A 23,623-nucleotide genomic window follows, 5' to 3' on the forward strand; every position below is an offset into this window, starting at 1 on the left:
CATGGGGTGTTGATTAAGCCATAATTAGCAGGGTTTATAGCAGAAGTAAAGTGCAGTGAAGCTGTACTTCCAAGATGAGAAAACGTGAGCGCAATGCATACGTTGGCTCATTCTCTTCATAACAATAAAAAAAAGTTCCCTGCTGAAAGAGAAACTGCTTTTTATCATGGCATCTGAATGCAGCTAACTGATTATTATCTCAGGAAGAACAATGGGTGCTTCCTTCCAGTCTTTAAGCCTGTGGCGTTCTAACAGCATGAATAAATCTTCAGTCAGATTCTGCTTTTCACAATGGAACTGAGATACAGTTCTCTGCTACTGAATAAGAGGCAGAAGCTGGGTTCACATATCATGTTAAGCGAGGGCTATGGAAAGTGTGTTCATGGTTCCACATGTGGTCCATTCAAATCCTGTCCCCAGAGCCACAAAAAGTGACAGAGGTCAATCATTTTAGTAGGGAATGGTGTGAGGGCTAAAAACAAAATGGATGCCTTCAATCTTGCAAAGACTTGAGTCCATTGTACTGCTTCCATGACCTTCCAAAAAATGTGTTCTGATCCTATCCAAAGCCTGCTATATCCCTCAAGCCAATAGAAATTGTCCATGCTTGCAATCATTTTGAGCGGGGGTCTTCAAACTTGGCCCTTTTATGACTTGTGGACTTTAACTCCCAGAATTCCTCAGCCAGCATGCTGGCTGAGGAATTCTGGAAGTTGAAGTCCACAAGTCATAAAAGGGCCAAGTTTGAAGACCCCTGATTTTGAGGAAATGCTCCTAAATTTCAGAATTCCCTTCCCAGAAACTCTGTTTTCCCATATGGAGTTGGATCCTTTTGGTGCGCATTGAAAATATTATTAAGAAAATATTTGAAAATATGATGATGACATTGCTGTTACTTTTTTTGTCTCTTAAGGCTGGGCTGCTTTTTATTATGTGCTTAAATAACATGTTTATTTGACTTTTAAAACAAGAGGAGTATTTTATAGCATAATCCTGTACCACTTTATTCAGCAATCTCATTAAGTTCAATGAGGCTTGTTCCCTGAAATATGTTTTAGGATTGTCCTGTTCATGAGATAAGGATGTGGTGGGTTGTTTTTTTTTAATAGTGTAGAAATAGCGTAGCAGTCAGAATCTTTTAATTCATTTTACAGTAATCCGTTTATTTCATTTCTCCTGCTATATCATTATGCTATTGTATCCTAGAATATTTTCCTTCTAAATTGCTAAAGAAGTTAGAATCAAGCTGAGTAGTAGTGGCTGCTTGTTTCAGGTGGGTTGCAAAATACACTCTAGAGGGCTCATGAGTGATCCTAATCCAGAAATAGAATGCCTTCCCTCTGTGCCACCATCTGAAGTGAGAACATTCTGTAGGCAATCGAATGATCTTCCATGCTCTGTGGACTCACATTGAACCCCATGAGAATGAGAAGGTGTTGGGATTTGTGGCTGCAAGATATCTTTTTAAAATATACATAGACAGTGTTCTGTTTGTCCAAACGGTGCTTTATTTTCATGCAATAATATATAGATTACTGTGTTCTTAAGATCCTGTAAAATAAAGAATGTTGTATGTAGTTCAGTGGTCTTGGTTTCCTATTTTTCCCTCCACCCCACCCTCCCCTTGTTCTTTCCTTTTTGCAACAAATTCTCTCTCTTTTTGTTGGTTTTTTTTCCTCTGTATTCAGAAACTTTTGACCTTTTTGATTATTTTTTTATGGAAAGGAAAAAGCAGCTCGTATGTTTCTATTCTATTCTATTCTATTCTATTCTATTCTATTCTATTCTATTCTATTCTATTCTATTCTATTCTATTCCATTCCATTCCATTCCATTCCATTCCATTCCATTCCATTCCATTCCATTCCATTCTATTTTACGAATGTTGGTGGGTTGTTTTTTTGTATCTCGGAGTTTAGCTTGAATAAACTGTGTTGTATTTTCTTTCTTAATGGCATTTGGCAGATTTTCTGAAGCTCCCATTAGAGAATTATGTAAGAAATTTGCAAGTGCCAGTAAAAATTATTAGAATGGAACAACGGTCGGGACTGATCCGAGCTCGGCTTAGAGGTGCTGCTGCTTCTAAAGGCCAGGTCATCACTTTCTTGGATGCACACTGTGAATGCACTACAGGTTGGCTGGAGCCCCTGCTGGCAAGAATAAAGGAAGACAGGTGAGAATTAAGAAAAGGTTCTGTTACTATGACAGCCTCTGCCCCTCCCTCCCTCCCTCCCTCCCTCCCCCCCCCTCTCTCTCTTTGTTAGTAACCACTCTTTTCCTGCTGTTTGTATCTCAACTACCAGAAATGTCCTGCTTCAATAAAAGAACAGAAGAATACTATATTCTTTTTGGTTCTAGTCTGCTAGTCTAATCTTGAAGCACATATACTGAACTTTGCTGATGGATTTAAAACAGTGCCTTCCTGCTTAATGGGTCCATTTTTCTTCTGATTGTCAGTTGAAAGACCTCTGACAGCGAGTATGACATCGTTTCTAAGAATATGGATTTGCACCAGGAACATCTAGATTCATTCACTAAAGTATTCTGCAGTAGTTAGGCTTTCTCTAAGAATTGTTTATGTGAGTGTTGCTTTCGGTTTACACAGGGAAGGTGAGGTAAGAATATAATAGTATCTAAACATTTGTTTTCTGTAGCCCAGTCATCCGTTACAATCAGAAAACATCCCAGCTGACATAAACACTAATTTGTAGAAAATGCAGAGAGCAAACACAGTCTCAGAAGTTTTTCTATTATCTCATGTGGGAAATGCTTTCTGACCTGTTCAGACATTCGAAAGAAAAGGTGGCGCTTCCTTCTCACAGTTGTCTGCTGCTTTATTCACACACAAAGATATGTAGATTTACTTGAGTAAAGCCTGTGCCATTCCATTAATTAAGATTTTGTTAAGAGCTAATAGTTCCAAGGGGACGCAGTGGCTCAGTGGGTTAGGATGCTGAGCTTGTCGATCAGAAGGTCGGCAGTTTGACGGGTCGAATCCCGAGTGCCGCATAACAGAGTGAGTGACTGTTACTCATCCCAGCTTCTGCCAACCTAGCAGTTCGAAAGCACGTAAAAATGCAAGTAGGAAAATAGGGACTACTACGGTGGGAAGGTAAGAGCGTTCCGTGCGCCTTTGGCGTCTAGTCATGCCGGCCACATGACCACGGAGACGTCCTCAGACAAGCGCTGGCTCTTCGGCTTTGAAACGGAGATGAGCACTGGCCCCTAGAGTGGGAAACGACTAGCACGCATGTGCGGGGGAACATTTACCTTTGCCTAATAGTTCCAAAATAATAGAGCCTGCAGTTGTCCAAGAATACACAAAAGAAGGAATATCTTCACATAGTTTATATGTGACATATAGGATAGGGGCTACAAATATGGATGGTTTTCAAAGGGAATTTAAAAAAGAATAAGATTATCAGTTGCTTCTAGCAATTACTATAGCAGCATATCTACAGTACATATGTCTTGCCGTATCAGAAGCAGTTGCTTGGAAATGCAACTGGGAGGGTGCTGTTGTACTCAAGTCCTGCTTGTTGAATTCCTACAGCAATGAAACATTGGGGCTTGGCACATCAAAAATTTGGAAAATGCCTACTTTGATTCTGTTGGTGTCTCTCTCACACATGTGCACCCCTGAACAATAGAGAAACAATTCTCTATCTCCAGCCCATCTTGGTCTAGTGGCACTATGTGGCAGTGCTTCGTGCCATTCCCTTAGAGGGCATGAGCCTTGGGGAATGCCGTGATTGCCTCTGTGGCCCCAGCATTCCCCAGAATCTGCCACATACCACTTACCTTCAAGCAATGCTCTCTTTCTGTTGCCTGGTTCCCAGCTAGGTTTTCAAAGTTTTCCAAAACATGAGCAGAGTCAGGATTAGTTCTTATTTACTTATTTAGTTATTTATCTGATTTGCTGCCATTTCTCCTCTGAACAACTCTGGGCATCTTAGTAGCAATCGTAGTGGTATGATGTTCCCGGGTATAGGAGCAATGAAGGAAAAGGCATGATTCCTGAAACCCGCTAAATGAAAATCTTTAGTAGATGGAATCTGCAACATGTTACTCCTGCCCAATGGAGTAACATAGCACGTAACACTTGAATTGCAGCTGCATTGGCTTCCGGTTGCCCTCCGGGTGAGATTCAAGGTGTTGGTAATGACCTATAAAGCCCTAAATGGCGAGGGTCCGGGATATCTGAGGGAACACCTGCTGCCGGCATCAAGCTCCCTTCGTCCAGTGCGCTCCCACAGGGAGGGACTTCTCAGGGTGCCGCCGGTAAAAGATTGCCGGCGGGTAACACCCAGTGGGTGCGCCTGCCCTCTGGAACCAGCTGCCAGTGGAGCTTAGGACTGCCCCCGACCTCCGTTCATTCCGCCGGGACCTGAAGACCTGGCTCTTCGAGCTCTCTGGCCCAGGCTGAGAATTTTAATTTTAATTTTAATTGGGTTTTTTTTTACTTTTCCAGGGACTGTTGTAATTATTTTTAATTGTTTTTAACTTTTGTATTTCCTGTTTTAAATACCCTGTAAACCGCCCTGAGTCCTGTGGGAAAGGGTGATAAATAAATGAATGAATGAATGAATGAATGAATGAATGAATGAATGAATGCCAGTGTAGTTCTCGGAGCAAAACATGGGCACTGAGAGACAAACCTATAACTACTGGCACTGCTGCATTCTGGAGCAAATGAGGCTTACTGACATTCCTTAAGGGCAGCCCCATAGAAATCATAGCTTAACCTGCCCCTGGTTCTCTCGGCATCAGAACCAGGCAAGAACTGCAGTGAAAAGACAATACGTGATGTGCTTGAAAAGAGCTTTCTGTAAACATTGGATAGACCACTCAAATATTGATAATTTCATAGAGCCGTAGAATTGGAAGTGGTCATTGAGATTATTGAATGCAATAATCTGACTCTTCGATGGAGTCAGTGAAATGAAATCATGTTGACAGATGGAAGTCTAGCCTTTTTGTTGTGTATTTTTTCTGTGGTTCCAGTCATTAATTTCATTGTGAACTGAATCTGTCATCTCTGTTTCCACATTTGTAGTTTGAATTCTGCATACTCAATTTCCATTATGGTTTTCCCCCCCCTCCCCTTTCTCATTAGGTTTCTTGGAAATATATGTTTCTGATTGTTTGCTAGCTGATAGACCTCACATGGTGAAAAAAAAACTATTTCTATTTTTGTCTTCATCGGAATAGCTAGATTTTGAATTCAAAATAAGCAAAAGCTTTTTATACCAGCATAGCTGGCTGGGGAATTCTGGGAGTTGAAGTCCACACATCTTCAAGTTCCTAAGGTTGGGAAACGCTGTTTTATACAGTGGACGAGTGGAAACACAATGAATGTTGCTCCATTTCCTATCTGTGACTTCTTGTTAATCGTTTGTATATTGAGTTTATCCATTTGGGTTTTGCTTGAGGAAAGCATGTGTGTTTTGGGGTAAAACAAAAAGAAAAAAAAAGCAAGGCCTAAAAAGAATTGTGCATATATGTTATGGATTTCGCAAGGTGTGGATGTGCTTAATGTGCCATGAATAATGCATCTGGATTTTAAAAACAGTAAGACCAGTTGTCTTCCGGGCGAGATTTAAGGTGCTGGTACTTACCTTTAAAGCCCTACATGGCTTAGGCCTGGGATATTTGCAGGAACGTCTGCTGCCGGGGACGACTTCCCATCGCCCAGTGCGCTCACACAGAGAGGGCCTCCTCATGGTGCCGTCGGCCAGACAATGTCGGCCGGCGACCCCCAGGGGGAGGGCCTTCTCTGTGGGAGCACCAGCCCTTTGGAACCAGCTCCCCCTTGAGCTTCGGATGGCCCCGGACCTCCGGTCCTTTCGCCGCGAGCTCAAAACTTTTCTCTTCCATCAGGCTGACCTGGATTGACGATGGGTTTTTAAATATGTTTTAATTTTTAATTGTAGTTAATTTATTTTGGGCCTGTTATTTAATTCGTTTTTTTAATTTTTGTATTGTTGTTTTTATTGTTGTAAGCCGCCCTGAGTCCCTTGGGAGATAGGGCGGCATATAAGTCCCAAAAATAAATAAATAAATAAAATAAATCCACTCAAATGCTTGTGGAAGCAGGTATTTCTCCCCCCCCCCCCACCTAACTTGGTCACAGTTCGTATCTCCAAACGGATGCAGCAATCTCTGGAGCTTTCCCTAGTTTCAGTTGCCAAGGCTGCATGGATAAAATCTTCAGATATATTGTTAACGATGTTTAGGAAAGGGAGGAGAGGGAAGCCTTCATGTCCTGCCTTCATGCTTTCTTCTCCTGAGTAGGTTTTGATGGCATTTATTTAATCAAGGTGTTAACGGGTTTCAAAAGGGATCCGGCCCTTTACAGTACAGCCTTACCTCTGTAGATATGTGCATTTGGACCAGACTGATTTCCTTGACGGGAAAATATGTTTGCATGTTTATTTTTGTTTTATAGAAAAATTGTTGTATGCCCAATTATCGATGTAATCAGTGATGACACATTTGAATACATGGCTGGATCAGACATGACTTATGGAGGATTCAATTGGAAACTCAATTTTCGTTGGTACCCAGTTCCCCAAAGAGAAATGGACAGAAGGAAAGGAGACAGAACTTTGCCTGTGAGGTAAGCAGAGACAGAAGATGATTTATGAGCATTAATTATTTTGTGGGTGCGTGCGTGCACGTGCGTGCGCACACACACACACACACACTCATACATATATGCATATGTATATACAGTATTTATAAGACTTAAGACACGGGATCATGTACCACACAGATCAGGAAAATAGATGTGACCTTCATTGTGGTTGACCATAATGAGTGAATGAATAGGGGGAACAAGCAGGAGTTTGGCAATGGAATTGTAGGGGAAAACCTTAACAAAATGCCCCTGTAAATAAATGCTGTACTCATAAGCTGAGAGCCTCAGCAAGAAACCAAACGAAATCAAAATTTATTACTGTCGATCGCTTTAAAAATAATGAGGCTGAACAGACAGGACTTTAGAGTCCTGACTTGCAATGCTTTGGCTATGTTTAATGCTCCCTGAAAACAACCTGGCATGTATTTGTAGCAAGTTCAAATGTGTGGATTTTCAAAATCAAAATCAGAGGATTAGAGCATCCGGTGCCATATTTCACAGAGAAGAGAGAGTGAACATTGATCAGATCAAAGAAGGTGCTACAATAGACAGAGAAAGTAGCTTTCCCTAAGGAAGAAACTCAAACAAATGAGCCATGCCAATGGGTTGGGCTGAATACAAGAAGTAAGAGACAATGAAGATATTATGCAGTGCTGAGACTCAGATTCAGCTTTCAGGACCTCCCGGAAGGAGGCTATAAGCCTTAGGAAAATTAAAAGGAAAAATTGAGAAGTAGGAAGATGGTGGGTCCTGAACAGCAGAGAGAATACTGCTGTATCCTACAAGTAGACAAAGAGAAACTGAAACGATAAGAATTTGAAGCAAATCTATGTTAACCTGACCTATCAGCTTGTGAAGGGCGTTAGCTGCTAAGAGTGCTGAGTTATGAAAGAGGGGCTCCTCAGATGTATTAAAGTCCACTGACAGTTATTCCTTTAGTAGGATAGAAATGCAACAAATAACCCATTTGGCTTAACATTGAAAAGATGAAGCCTTGCCAACAATACAAATATGGGAGACCAAAATCAGAGAGAATGCAGTGATGACAAAAACTGACCTTTTATTTTTGTAATGCACGTTTAACTAGATTCAAGCAGGAATGCCCCTCTTACATACAGGTCATCTTACATCACACAGGAAAATGGGTTTAGACATGTAGAACGTGGTTTGCAAGAAAAAAGTTAAAGGATTCCACCACTCTCAACACCATCCTTCTAAGCTTTGCAAGTGATAAGCTTTGCCATGTGAACATGTCTTTAACATTCCATCCTTTAATACTTATTCTTTTACTACTTAGTTCAAATTAAAATCTCAAAAGTCTTTATAGTAACACTGCTTCAGTGTGGTTACTCATTTTCCAGTTGCTGCTAAGCTTCAGGCAAAGGTCCAGGCTCCAGGCAAGACCCCCCAAGACTACCAATAAAGGAGAATATTTGTAGCTCAGGATTGAAATGAAGAGTCCTTGGTGCTCTCTGAGCTTGGTTGTTCTCTTGCAGACATTTCACTTACCCAAACTGGGTAACATCTTCAGTGCTAGCCATCAGTTACCTAGTTTGGGCAATGAAATGTCTGCAAGAAAACAACCAAGTTCAGAGAACACCCAGGACCCCTCACACAATTTTCGTCTTTCTCCAAATATTCTTGCAATAGTTGGATGAAGTGCTGCTTCAGTATGGTTGCTCCTTTTCCAGTTGCTGCTAAGCTTTCAGGCAAAGGTCCAGGCTCCAGGCAGGAGTCCCACCAAGATATCCTACTTACTGTAGCTTGTGGTCCTGACAGTTGAATGAAATTCCTCTTGCTGCTTGTACTAACTGCCAATCTGTAGACATTGCTTCCTCTTCTGTAGGGCATTTGCCTGTACCTTTCCTGGTATCCTCCACTTCTTTCCCATTCTGTCTTAAAAGGTAAAGGTAAAGGTTCCCCTGCACATGCGTGCTAGTCGTTTCCAACTCTAGGGGCCGGTGCTCATCTCCGTTTCCAAGCCGAAGAGCCAGCGCTTGTCCGAGGACGTCTCCGTGGTCATGTGGCCGGCATGACTAGACGCCAAAGGTGCACGGAACGCTGTTACCTTCCCAACGTAGTGGTCCCTATTTTTCTACTTGCATTTTTACATGCTTTCGAACTGCTAGGTTGGCAGAAGCTGGGACGAGTAACAGGCACTCACTCTGTTACGCGGCACTCGGGATTCGACCCGCCAAACTGCCGACCTTCTGATCGACAAGCTCAGCATCCTAACCCACTGAGCCACTGCGTCCCAGTCTGTCTTAGCATTTGCTTTTTCTAAACTCAAAGACGGGAGAGGGTGAAGCTGCCTCTTTATGTCAGCACGTCCTTGAAAAATACTAGAGTGTGGCTCAATTAGCCCAGCAGCTGGAACACCAAATTTTACATGGTTGTTAGCACAGGTCTAAGAGAAATGTGATGGAGGGGACTTGTCTGCATGATTGCAGCAGCTTTTTAAACAAGCATATAGCAGTTTCAACTTCATTCCCCATACCCATCTCAAAGGCTTCTTCAGGGCTTTGACAAACTGTTTTGTAAATCCAGTCAGGAGTCATTATCCATGCCATTCTCTTGGTTTGTTATTTGTATTTCCATTCTAGCTATCATCTCTCTTTTATAAGCCACATTTTTTAAAAAAAATTCAGCATTTCAGCAAATTCTTTATATTCTGATATTTCTGCGTTAGATGAGATGTGTTTCAGTGCTTTTCCTGTAGATCTTCCAAGCCATTCACTTTTATATCTGGCATTTCTTCTTTAACAACTTTGGGAAATAATCTATCCATAGAAGTAGATGGTGTTGATATCGTAGCTGCTAGTTTCTGCTCCAGTCTTCAGAAATCTCCTAGAGTAGATAAAATTTGAAGCCACTTTCCGTCATTTTGTCCCAATGCTAAAAAAGCCAACCTTTTTTTTTAAAAAAAATCTTTTTTCCTTTTATGCCTATGGTCTTAAATCATAAAGTCTCAAATTTCTGTTATGACTTAAGGTAGACTAAATAAGTTTAGTTCTCATGAAGGTGCTATTTATTTATATAATTATTTCCAAACTCTTATAGCAGAAATCCTACCATTCCAAATTGTTTGGCCCCTTAATTCATGTGTAACTTTTTTCAAATTAAAGTCTTATATAGCCTTTTGCCATTTTTTTTTAAAAAAGAAGTTCTTTACATTCTAAAGCTTAAAGTTATTTTTTCTTTTATTCTGGAATCAAAGTAAACTGACCAGCTAGCTTGGCAAACTTGTTCTTTTGAAGATCTCTTTTAGCCTTAAGACAGTTAATTAGGTAATTTCCCAAAGTAATTAGAAATTAGCAAACCCAGTGTCCTTAAAACAACTCCTACTAGTTGGAATAGTGATAGCTTTCCTTCATCTCCCAGTGTTCAAACCCATGGAAATGGTTATCCTGCAGTCCCCTGCAAAGGGCAGCTGTTTAGAATACTAGTGGACCATCACCTGTCCTCTCCATATCCAGGAAAGGTCTGTGGTACCAGTCCTTCTTGCCAGTTTTTTGTTGTGGCCACAATGTCATCTCCGCTTGTTTGGAGATCTGCTGACTCACTATTCCTCACCAAGAAGTCTCCAAAAATAACAGTGAATTTTAACAGGGACAGTGCAGGTAGGGAATCTGATCATCATAAAGTAGAACCACTACTTCATTTGAGTTGGAAAGCATACTTTTTTTTTGATGCAATTTAAAATTTCACACTTTAGGCTTTATCAATAATATACTTTTTTCTGTGCTCCTATTGGCTATGATAGACAAAAGCTTCCATCACAGTTTATTAGATTTTCAGAGTTCATGAGATTCATATCTTCACTCCAAAGCAAAAAAAATGAACAAAAAGCATAATAGCAAGACCACTCCTCCAAAACGAGCAACATTGTGCAGTACGTTTCTAAAGTAGGATGTATCATACAACTATATCAGTTTTTTAAAAAATTAAAATAAAATCCCATTTAATGAAATTTTAGCCTTGTTTAATCTTTCCAACTCACAGTAATATTTACTTTTGTGCTGGTTGGTTATACTGCCTGGGGAAAAATATATAGGAACCTTATATTTACGATTGTAATTTTTTTAACAAAACATTGGAGTGATTTAGTATAAAGCACCTGTAGGAATCATAAGAAAGCTTAACTTAGTGTGAATGTTTAGCCCCTCTTGTTTATTGTACTTGCTGTTGATTTGATTAACTGTGATGGGTGGAAGAACATGTGGAAGAACATTTATAATTCTGTTGCAGTTGGTATACCATCACCGAGTAAACATTAAGCTTAGCGGACTCTTACACACTGTAGTAGCAGAAGGAAGGTAATAAAATAGCAGCCCATAGATTAATGAAGCTCAACTGTGCTTTGACAGCATTTGGGAAATTTATTGACACCATGATAAGTGATTCAGTCAAAACCCTGACAAGACTGTGGCGTAGAAATGTCTGATACACTTGGCCCTGTGCAGGTGATGCAAGGCTCTCATACGGAATAGCTAAACGGACTTCTGAATTGTTTAGCACGGAATGATTTCAACAAGAGTTAGAGAGACACTTTAATAAACACAGCACCGTGTCTTTCTAAAAGACCACATTATACTGTGACATTGGTGAGGGTGCAGAAACCACACCTCATTGCTGCCATTGCATCTGTTTCACTGGCCATTCCAGTAGAAGTGTCTCTTGTGTATGGCTGTGAATGCACAGATAATGGGGAACAACGTTTGCATGCCTTACAAAGGAAGAAGCTGCCTTACTGCTTTAAAATGGTGCCACGTTCATACATACACATTTTTTATGATTCACCTCTTTGAAATACCTTGTGCAGTCCTAGAAATACATCATCAAAATGCATCTTTTCCCCAGTGACAGACTTACTCTTTAAGAGCCTTGGTGGAGCAGTGGGCTAATGACTCCTTAAGTAACACCAGCTGCCTGCAATTAGTGCAGGTTCGCGTCCCACCAGGCTCAAGGTTGACTCAGCCTTCCATCCTTCCGAGGTAGGTAAAATGAGGACCCAGATTGTTGGGGGCAATTAAGCTGACTTTGTAATAATGCCGCTTGGGGGGGGGGGCGAAAGCCCTAATAAGCAGGCATATACATAGAATGAAGGCTACTGCTAAGCTTGTAAGCCGCCCTGAGTCTTCGGAGAAGGGCGGGATATAAATGGAATTAAAATAAATAAATAAAATAAATACTCTAGTATGTAAAATGATTAACCAGATGCCTTCCTTGACATTTTCTTTATTTCAAAGCAACCATGACTGTTGCTAATTGTATCAAGGAAGTAAAGGGCTTCTTGATGTTCTTTTGCTGCCTTTTTTTCCCTTTTGACCTTTTTTTTTGCATTTGAAATCCTCCAAAAAATTATTTTAGAAAAAGGTGGTAATTGTGTATGAGAGACAGATGAGCTTTGATTATGAAAGACCCTGGATCACATATTTTCCAGATGTGAGCCTCTAGAAAGTAGATGGAAGAAGCTGAATTTATTAAATCCTAGACCATTTACTGAATATTAAGAGTATTTATGGAAATGTTAAAAAGGAACAGGCACCCCAAATAGAGAACTATTTCAATGTATAATTGAAATAGGTAGACGATATTTGTAGGAATCTGAATCCAGATTCAACTTCGGTGGGTTCCCAAGTCAAGGGATACCATAACAAGGGCAATATATTATTTATTTATTTATTTGTTTGTTTTTATAAACCGCCCTTCTCCCGAGGGACTCGGGGCGGTGTACAGAGTAAGGTAGGCAAACATAATGAACAGTACTGAAAAACAATAAACAAAACAAAACAGACTGGGACCCCAATTAGAGCTATCAGGCCAGGCCGGACTGCTGGAATAGGTGAGTCTTCAAGTCGCGCCGGAAGGTGCGGAGGTCGGGGGCCATCCGGATTTCAGTTGGTAAGCAGTTCCAGAGGGCTGGCGCACCCACTGAGAATGCCCTCCCCCTGGGGGCCACCAGCCGACATTCCTTGAGCGGTGGCACCCTGAGGAGGCCCTCTCTATGGGAGCGCACAGGGCGGTGGGGTGTTGACATTGGCAGAAGGTGCTCCCGTAGGTAGTCCGGACCCATGCCATGTAGGGCTTTGTATGTCATTGTTAGCACCTTGAACTTCACCCGGAAGGCAACTGGAAGCCAGTGCAGCGCACGGAGGAGAGGTGTGATATGGGAGTATCGGGAAGCTCCCAAAAGTGTCCGTGCCGCTGCACTTTGCACCAGTTGAAGCTTCCGAGTGGATCTCAAGGGCAGCCCCATGTAGAGAGTGTTACAGTAGTCTAGGCGAGAGGTCACAAGGGCATGGGTGACTGTACGTAAGGCATCCAGGTCCAGATAAGGCCGTAGTTGGCGCACCAGTCAAACCCGGGAGAAGGCCCCCTTGGTCACAGCTCCTATGTGATCTTCCAGGGAGAGCTGCGAGTCTAGGAGGACACCCAGGTTGCGGGCCCTATCAACAGGGGGTAGTAACTCATCCCCGATGTTAAGGGATGGGATGCTCTGAGTAACCTGGCTTGCCGGTACGTACAGCCATTCAGTCTTGTCCGGGTTCAGTTGAAGCCTGTTCCTCCCCATCCATTCCTGGACCGCTTTCAGGCAGCGGGACATCACGTCGAGGGCATCACTGATGTTGTTTGGAGTTGAGATGAAAAGCTGGGTGTCATCAGCATACTGATGGTACCCTACTCCAAAGCTACGAATGATCTCACCCAGCGGTTTCATGTAGATGTTGAACAGGAGAGGCGAGAGGACCGACCCCTGAGGGACTCCGCAAACGAGTGGCCTCGGAGTCGACCTCTGTCCCCCTGCCAGCACCGACTGCGAGCGACCCTGGAGAAAGGAGGAGAACCAACGCAGAACCGTGCCTCCCACTCCCAGTCCCCTGAGGCGCCGCAGCAAGATACCATGGTCGATGGTATCGAAAGCCACCGAAAGGTCTAATAAGACTAGGACAGAGGAATGGCCCCTGTCCCGGGCTCTCCAGAGATCATTCATCAGAGCGACCAATGCCGTCTCCGTGCTGTAGCCCGGCCTGAAGCCCGATTGGCACGGGTCTAGATAAACCGCTTCATCCAGGACCTGAGGAAGTTGGTGCGCCACCACGCTCTCAACAACCTTCGCAAGGAAGCGAAGATTGGAGACTGGACGAAAGTTATTCAATGAGGATGGGTCCAAGGTGGGCTTCTTGAGGAGAGGTCTCACCACCGCCTCCTTCAAGGCGGTGGGGAAGTGACCCTCACTCAGAGAAGCAGAGATGACCGCCAGGAACCAGCCTCGTGTCCCCTCTCCAGCCGCATAAGCCAGCCATGAAGGGCACGGGTCCAGTAAGCATGTGGAGGAGCTCAACCTCCTCATAATCCTGTCCACTTCCTTAGGAGTCACAGGATCAAATTCCTCCCAGATGACGTCGACAAGACTGTCCATGTCTTGTTCTTCCAACTCAGCCCAGTTGGAGTCCAGGCCGGTTCGAATCCGAGCAATTTTATCCAGCAGATATTGACCGAATTCCTCGGCTCGGCCCTGCAAGGGTTCCTCCCTCACCTCTTGGTTCAGTAGGGAGCGAGTCACCCTGAACAAGGCAGCCGGGCGATTATCTGCGGACGCGATGAGGGTGGAAAAGTAGTTGGATTTTGCCACCCTTATCGCAGCGAGATAAGACCTGGTGAGGATTCTTAATCGCAATCGGTCGGATTCGGATCGACTGGATCTCCAACGGCTCTCTAGGCCCCGTCTCCGACGCTTCATCTCCCGGAGCTCCACGGTGAACCATGGGGCTCGCTGGGATCTGCGCCGGGTCAGAGGCCGCATGGGTACAACTCGGTCCAGAGCCTCCGTGGCTGCCTTTTCCCAGGCTTCCACTAAGGCATCCGCCGAGCTGTGAGCAGGGAGTGCATGTGCGTCCCCAAGCGCTGCCTGGAACCTATCAGGGTCCTTTAGGCGCCTAGGGCGGTACCATCTGGTTGGCACCGTGCACCCACGGCGGGGAGTGGCAAAGGGGAAGTCTAGCCGTAGAAGGTGATGATCGGTCCATGACAGGGGCATAACAGTCGTGGCACCCCCACCGATATCATCACGCCACCGTCCAGACAAGAACACCAAGTCTGGGTTGTGGCCTCCCTCATGAGTCGGTCCAGAAATTATTTGCGACAGGTCCATGGCCGCCATGGAAGCCATGAACTCCCGAGCCAGTTCGGACGATCCTCCCAGGGACGGTAGGTTAAAGTCGCCCAAGACCATGAGTTTTGGGAATTCAACCACCAACCCTTAGAGGACATCGAGTAGCTCGGGCAGGGCTGCCGCTGCACGATTAGGTGGTAGGTACGCCAGCAGCAGGCCCAGCTGCGCCCCCGGGCCATATCTCAGAAGGAGAGACTCACACCCGATCATCTGAGGGACGGTGGTCTCTCGCGGGCTAAGGGACTCCCTGATGATAACTGCCACTCCCCCGCCCCTCCCATGGGTCCGAGGCTGGTGCAGCACCTGGAAACCTGGCGGGCAGAGGTCAACCAGGGGGACACCACCCTCTGGGCCCAGCCAGGTTTCCGTGATGCAAGCCAGGTCCGCGTGCTCGCTCTCCACTAGGTCACGAACGAGGTGAGCCTTGTTAGCACTACTTATGCAGTATTTTTGTAGATAGCAGCTTCCTTTGTAAGGAAAGAGAAAAGGAATAACCGTATTGCATTGCCAGGCATTGCTTTTGGGTAAAACAGGGAGAGTTCAGTAAGAAACACTGCAATCGTGCCTGGATCAGAGTTGCTTAGCTCTTGGCATTATATAATTATCAAGGTAACCAACTTCCCATTTAATAGCTTGAATCTTTTGCATATACTTAAAAGGCAAACTTGCAGTTTACACGGCAATAAAATAAAAATATATCAAAAAAAGCCAGATAGCTGAAGAACCTAAGAATGCTTCAGTTAATATGAACGTTTGAACATATTTCTATCTTTTAAAAAAAATATTGGTATGTTTTAAGTTACATATACTAGGATTCAAGAAGCTACAAAATGGCTGGAATGCACACTTGAAAATAATTATTCTTGTGTTTCATAGGAGTTGTAATGAATTAATGAGATGTATTTGATTGTAAATGTGTATGTGGATCTATTCAAATAGTTGATCACGTTTCTTAATTACAGAACATAAAATATTGTGTTGGAAAGGTTAACCTTTCATCTATTTGGCAGAAATGATCAAAGTAGATCATAGAATGTCTTCCTTTCCCAGCAATTAAAATATCTTCTTAACACTTGGCAAATATAGAGTCCCAAAACTTAATTTCTTTCTATTTTCTTTTTGTCTTTTCTCAGAAAGTCCTATAGTGTTAACACATTTCTTTTGCAAATCCAAAATGAAAAAGATATTCTAGTCAACTCTTCTGATGTGTTATTTATACATCACTCTTAATTGTTAAGACATCACCCAGTTTCATTTGTATATCTAGTATAAACTATTTATTTATATCATTCTTATTTATTTTATTTATTTATTTTAATTCCATTTATATCCCGCCCTTCTCCGAAGACTCAGGGCGGCTTACAAGCTTAGCAGTAGCCTTCATTGTATGTATATGCCTGCTTATTAGGGCTTTCACACACACCCCAAGCGGCATTATTACAAAGTCAGCTTAATTGCCCCCAACAATCTGGCTCCTCATTTTCTGTAATTTTTGAATCCCCATTTGAATCAGCCTCAGTCTTGTTAAAAACAGACAATCTTAAAAGTAACGTCTGAGTACTTTGGTCCTGAATATCCTTAAATTTGTCCCAAGTTAGTATAATTTACTCCATTTGGCATTAATGGCTCTTCTTTAATTATAAAGCTTAATTCTTTCTAATTATCTCTAATATTCAACCATCAAAAACTCTTATTTTCCTGATAAACTGTATTTTCTTATGGGAAGATTTCTTAAACTTAATTTTCTCCCCAATTACAATTACATTTTCCCACAGGAAGCATCCTTAAAATAATTTTCAAAATCTTATTTCTAATCTTGTCCCCTTAATCCATTTGTAACTTTCCAAAATCAACATTTTCATCACTCTTTGTTATTTATTCCAAAAGAAATTTTAAAGTCTTTAAACTTGCATAGAACTTTTTTTTTTCACTAAGTATTGAAGGAGATTCACATGATGTAATGTAACTTGCGGGTTCTTAATATCAAAAAAGTATTTAACAAGCAATTAAGTGATTAAGATTAGGAAAGGACGTATACAAGTCCAGTGTCATTTTGAAGGCTTGGAACTGTGACTTAGGCATGGATAGCAATTCCCTGACTCAGTGAGCTGTAACTCACTGGAAACCATTTTGTCTTATGGTCTGTTCACAAGGAACTACTGTCTGGAGTGAGCATGGGCAGTCCTGAGTCCTCTCCTTGTCCAGAGAGGAATTCCAAGAAGTTGCTCCATTTGCCAATTTGTCATTCTGGTGCAGTTGTCATCTTTGCTCACTGCAGAGCTGACTTCAGTTTCCCATAGCTTCCCCAGAAATCACAATTTTTTTATCTTTAAAAAAATTGCTGAAGAATTATTCTGAGTGACTGAATAAGACATCAAAACAAGACAGAAGAGAGGAGGTCACAAAGACTAAAGCTAAGGGTTCAACAAGAGCTCTTGAGGGATACCATCACCTTTTTTTTATTTGCACAAGTTTTCTTTTTCTCTCTTAAATAAATTATGTCTCTCTATCTTCACATGTTTCCCTTTACATCCTTTCAGAAAATATGCGGCTGATGGAGTAATGGATTTCTCTAGTATTTTGAGGCACGTGTTAAAGATAACAAGGCTTTGCTAACTGCCTTGTATTAATTTAAATCTTGTAATAATCCCAGATCTTCCTAATGTGTTATGAGGATCAAATTTAAACAAATTCTGAAGCTTATACTCAGTAGCAAATGATTTTATCAATATATACATTCCTTTAAACACAAGTAAATGTTGATAGAATTAATCACAGCCAAGTGGTACATTGCTATTCTTGCTTATGCACCATTTTATTTCATGCAACTTTATGTTACTATCCCTCTCCCAATATTTGTAGGGGGAGTTATTGAATTGTAGGTTTCTAGAAATATTTTTAATAGTTTTGATGCTTCCAGAAGTCAGGGACAGTGTTGACATACTACAGTTGATTTATGTTTGTAACATCTACTCAGGTATTTAAAACATTGGCTTGTTCCAAACAGACAGGTTACTAAATTTTAGGCTGTTACCTCTGTCATTGAGAATACACACACACACACACACACACACACACACACACACACACACACACACACATCTCAGGAGGCAGTTTTGTATAATTTTCTCCCCACTCCTGTTATATATTTGAACATACCACTCATATGGTTATTTGCGCTGCTGAGCCAATTTTGTGGAATATTTGCATTATTTGTCTATCCTTTGCATATTCATAAATACATTTTATGTAGTACTAAGTTAGAACTAAAAATATATATAGAAATGATCACTTCTAATTAGCCCATGTTTCATTCTGCATGGCTGTTTACAGAGTTAGTGGAATTCACCTTCTGAATAACAAAAAATTAAGTACTTTTTTTGAGGAATAACAAACAAACACTGTTTTAAAATTATCAGGGAACTGAGTGGAGGAGAGATATCAGCTTTACTGAAGTTGCTAGGATTTATGGCAAAGGTTAATTAATTTAGTGACTAGTTATTAAAACCTGCAGGTAATTGTTATTTAAGGCAATTAGAGCAGAAAATGAAAATAATTTACTCTTAGATCTTCCATTACCATTACTGCAATGAAAAGAACTTTTAGGCTATTTTAAAACAGTAATACCTTAGTGTTAAAAACAAATATTCAGAAACACTGTAGAGCAAATTCGGTCATTTTGTTTCAAATCAGTTTTAGAATTTTATCTTTTATCACGATTAAACATCATTTTTACTAGTTTTAGTTACCTTACAATCTTCAATAGTCAACTCAATTCATTTCGAGTGTGTATTTTATTTATATATTAAATTTATGTGGCACCCTTCTCCCCAATAAGGCAACTCTGGGTGGCTTACAAACCATGAAAAAAAGATAAATACAAAAACAGTTATAATTACACCACTAGATAAAGGCTAGAACCAAGGAGCTAGACAGCATGAGAACCAGATCTTATTTGTCAATCACTTCCAGCGATGAGTACCTCCCTTGGAGACCAAAGCCAACTTGCAAAACCAGGTTTTAATAGCCTCCCGGAATGCAGTTTTCATTTTCCTTGGTAGAGTGTTCCACAGGAGGCTCTTCTCCTTGACCTCACCCGCCAGAGTTCCTTAGTAGATGGGGTTCACAGTAGGCCCCTTCTGCTGAAGCAAGTGGAACAGGCTAGTCCCATTGGGGCGTGATGGCTCTTCAGATACCCTCAGATAATAAGAATGCTCTTAATAAAGCACAAACCTTTTCTGGAGTAAGGTCTTGTACATTATGATCTGTCTTTTTTTTATTTTTTCCTGACAGAGCATAGAGCAAAACGATGGGCATAGAGTGTGCAGGTAGTCCTTGACTTACAACAGTTGATTTAGCGACCATTCAAAGTTACAACGGCCCTGAAAAAAGTGACTTATGACTGTTTTTCACATGACTCTTGCAGCATCCCCATGGTCACATGATCAAAATTCAGATGCTTGGCAATTGACACACATTTATGATGGGTTGCAGTGTCCCCGTGGTCATGTGATCTCCTTTTGCGACCTTCTGACAAGTAAAGTGAATGGGGAAGCCAGATTCGCTTAACAACCATGTTACTAACTTAACAACTGCAGTGATTCACTTAACAAATGTGGCAAGAAAGGTCGTAAAATGGGGCAAAACTCACTTAACAAATGTCTCACTTAGCAACAGAAATTTTGCGCTCAATTGTGGTCGTAAGTCGAGGCCTGCCTGTATACTGAGTAAACTAGGATAATGGCTGCATACAAAGACCTTTGTTTAGAGAGAAGATTCTTGAACATGCTTTTTAGGGAGTGTGTAGGAAACTTAAGTGTTAGAATACTAAGATTTACTACATTTAAAGTTACTAAAATATTATATTTTGACAAATATTGATGTATTTTTGTTTTCAAAATGGTGATGCCATTTTATGGTTTTTTTAATGCTGTTTGGTCTTTTGAGATCACAATGGCTGTAATGAAAAGCAGAGCTGCAGAGTGTGTAAGTAATACTTTTCCAGGCAAGCAAAATAATCTATGTTGATGGCAAATGAATGCCAGACAGATTTGCAACTATCTTTGAAATAAACAGAAGAGACATCTGTGATTAGGTTTAGGGGTATAGCTGGAATTAACTGTAATAGAAGAAACTTGACACTGTGGAGAATCTTTACGCTTAAGACAGTGTTTCCCAACCTTGGGCAACTTTAAGATGTGTGGACTTCAACTCCTAGAGTTCCCCAGCCAGCAAGAAAGCCGCCTCCTCTAACCACAGCTCCATAAGCAAATCCTTCCCAACCTGTATGTAAGTCCAACAAGCCCCGTGGTTAAAAATGTCCATCCCTAACAGGATTCTGTATTTCACTGTATAGTGAATTTTAGGCTTTATTCATGCCAGAGAGCCAACATATCTGTGTCATTTTTTCTTGATAGCTCTAATAATAAACCTTAGTTAATCTCTTTGGCCCATCTGTTAGATAGTAATTCCATTATGTAGTTCAGATAATTCTTACCCATTTGATTGCAGTACTCACCTTAAGAAGAGTATCCATGAAATGGTAGCTTAGGCCAGCCTGACTTCTTCCAAAAGTCTTTCAGGCTCTGCTACTTCAGATGATAGCTAACGTCTGAACCAGGCTAGAAAAGCAGGAGATTGTGAATTCTAATCCCATTTTATCTATGAAAGCCAGCTGGATGACCTTGGAGTCAGTCACACTCTCTCAGCCCAACTCATCTCACAGGCTTGTTGCTGTGGGGAAAATAGGAGAAAAGTGTTGGATATATTTGCCAACTTGAGTTATTTGTAAAAATAATAAAAGCGGGGTGTACATTAAATAAATAAATAAAATACACATCATGCATCTTTTATGTGCATGGAAAAGGCAGATTTTGGAGGATTCACACTGTGTCAGTCCAAGGGTACCAATGTTGATTTCCAGGTACATATTTTGGTCAATTTAGGCAATTTGAGGCTATTCTGTCAGTAGCATTGTCCAAAATCAAAATACCTATTGGCACAAATATTTCCACTCCAAAACATAGAGCTGTGCTTATCAATTTACTTTTGTCTTGACATACATATTTTGGCGGGAGGAGTTCAAAACGTGCTTGAAAATTAAGATAATTGCATGGATTCACTTTGTCTTCTTTGGCCTTTAAAAAAATGGTTGCAATAAAAGTATTATCAATGTATTATGGTGCATTTGTTTGTATCATTTATTACATTTGTTGTAAATATAATTACAATTTAAATTGCAATAGTATTTCCCTGGTATGAAACTAGCCCACAACCCCAAATAGCAACATGCAATCCCTGTTCTCATTGGGGAAAAACATCAAAACCCAAAATAATAACCACAGTACACAATATTTCCTAATAGTTTAGGAAAAGTTAAATTCTTTCAAACCTTCAAAGCTATGCTATTTCTACTGATACTGAACAATTTGTCCCCTAGGGCTCTCATTTGTGAAAGCTTGGTCTATACCAGGGGTCTTCAAACTTGGCCCTTTTATGACTTCCTCAGCGTGTCTGGCTGAGGAATTCTGGGAGTTGAAGTCCACAAGTCATAAAAGGGCCAAGTTTGAAGACCTCTGCTCTATACCAATTTTGGAAGACTATTTTCAAGGAGAGGGGGAGGACACTAATTAAGGAGATGATCTTTCAAGGCATTTCAGTCCCATGATAGAAAAGTAGAGCTTTCGGAACTTGGCCCCTCTCTCTCTCCAATATCTTATTAAACTGGGACACCACCAGCAGCTTCAGTCATCTCCTACTCTAGACAAATTCAGCCAGTGTTGCTTGTGGCAAAACAATTATTTAATCTACAGGTAGTCCTCAACTTCATAACCATTCTCAGTTACAGCAGCACTAAAAAAAAGTGACTTGAGCAGTCCTCGCACTTATAAGCGTCGCAGCATCCCCATGGTCATGTGATCAAACTTCAGACAAGTTTGGCAACTGGGGTGTAGTCACACCTTTTGCAGCATCCCTGGGATCATGCAATCACCTTTTGCAACCTTCCTGGCCAGACTCCAACAAAGCAAAGTCAATGGGAGAAGCCACAGGCTTTTGCTTAACTACCCTGCGATTCCCTGAACAATTGCATTAATTTGCTTAACGACTGTGGTGAAAAAGGCCGTAAGATCGGGCGCATCTCCCATAACAATCACCTTGCTTAGCAAAAGAAATTCTGCTCCCAACTGTTGTCCTAAGTTGAGGACCCCTTGCACTTGATTGGGTTATGGCAATTGATTCTTGCATTCTGAAGCTTTAATGACCTGTGCCATGTAAAAGTTGAAACCGCCCTCAAAAGAGAGATCTCGGGTCAAGAGAACCAAATAAAGTCAAAAGTATTTTAGAAGAAATTGAAGCAAAGAAACAAGGATCTATGGAAGAAAAAGATGGTTATTTCATATGAAGCTATTTCATCCCTCCCACGGCCTTCATTACATTCATAGATGAAAACAATATGTTATGTGCATATTTATAACATGAAACTTGAACTTAAATAATTTCATCTTTTGGTAAAAAAAAACAACCCACAATGGGCAGAATAAAATCTTATGGCACTCAAGGGGCAAAAGAGATATATAGCATCTTGCATTGAATTGCTGGTACAAAAAGCCTTCAGATATATTCAGTCCTTCACATTTGAAATATTTAAAATGTCTCCTCACAGTTATTAAAAGTATTATTTTACTTGATTTAAGTGACAATTCTTTCTCTCTCTTCGTATGACACAAGCTGCTGCCAGTGTGAATTTTGTCATAATGTTTACTGATCTGTTGAGCCTTGAAAACATAAAAGAGAAAAAAATTGAGCCATTTACCCGTTTGTAGTAATGACAGTAACAGTGACATTTTAGAACTGGTTTATGCATCCAATTTTATTTCCTTAATGAATAACAGTTTGGTTGTCAAGTTCAATTTTATTTTAAAACTCTTGAGGCCCATTGTGCTATACCAATAATTGTTTAAATGAAATGAAATATAATTTATTCAGAATATTTATATCTTCCTACTGCCCAAAGGTCTCAAGCTTGCATAGTATAAGTTTAATATTCATTAAAACGGATGAGTTACCAGTGATGAAAAAAAATCCCCAAATACGATTTTTCCCCAGTCGTCAAATCCTTTTACTGTTATTCCGCTGCTGATCCTTGGGGCCATAAATGGTCTTAAATGAAATTATATAGAACAGGAGCTAATGGACTCAAGGTGTTCTAGACTTCTTCTCTAGGAAATTAATGCTCTTGTCCTATTCAGTCCCATCACTTAGTCCAGGTTCTCTGAATTAAAATCTGTCACTGGAATCATTGCCAAGTATTGTTATCCCTAAAGCTTAGGTTCTTTCATTTCAGTGATCAGTTTGTTTTGATTCCTCCTCCTCCTCCTCCTCCTCCACCACCACCACCACCACGATTATGTTAAGTGAAATCCCCAGCCCTTTGAAACAGCCTCCCACCTGAGATCTGAGGGGTCCCTACCTTTTAGGCCTCTAAAGGACTCTGAAGATCTACCTCTTCCCCCAAGCATTGGGCAGGATAGAGGTGGAGCTAGGAGGATATTTGGTCTGTGCTTGGGGGGAAAAGGTACCTTTGTTTTTAGTTATGTTTTATGGATTGTTGCAAGTACTTAGAACAGGGGTCTTCAAACTTGGCCCTTTTATGACTTGTGGACTTCAACTCCCAGAATTCCTCAGTCAGTGTGGCTGGCTGAGGAATTCTGGGAGTTGAAGTCCACTAGTCATAAAAGGGCAAAGTTTGAAGACCTCTGACCTAGAATCATCCCTCCCTCCCTTCCTTTTTTCTTTCCTTCCATACG

At 41.2% G+C, this 23,623-nt stretch overlaps 1 protein-coding gene across 4 annotated transcripts in view; it reads left to right on the plus strand.

Annotated features, from left to right (window-relative positions):
* The window catches only part of GALNT13 (polypeptide N-acetylgalactosaminyltransferase 13), a 238,940-nt gene that overhangs the window by 132,232 nt on the left and 83,085 nt on the right, over positions 1-23,623 (plus strand). For 3 of the 4 annotated variants that reach the window (XM_083350454.1, XM_083350456.1, XM_083350455.1), the window contains exons 5-6: positions 1,966-2,173; positions 6,449-6,619. In XM_083350454.1, the coding sequence (XP_083206580.1) occupies positions 1,966-2,173; positions 6,449-6,619 (379 nt within the window). The remainder of the gene's footprint in view (positions 1-1,965; positions 2,174-6,448; positions 6,620-23,623) is intronic. The other variant, XM_083350457.1, reaches the window with a different exon arrangement.

The sequence above is a fragment of the Vipera ursinii genome (assembly GCF_947247035.1).
Source record: "Vipera ursinii genome assembly, chromosome: 1".
Taxonomy (NCBI): domain Eukaryota; kingdom Metazoa; phylum Chordata; class Lepidosauria; order Squamata; family Viperidae; genus Vipera; species Vipera ursinii.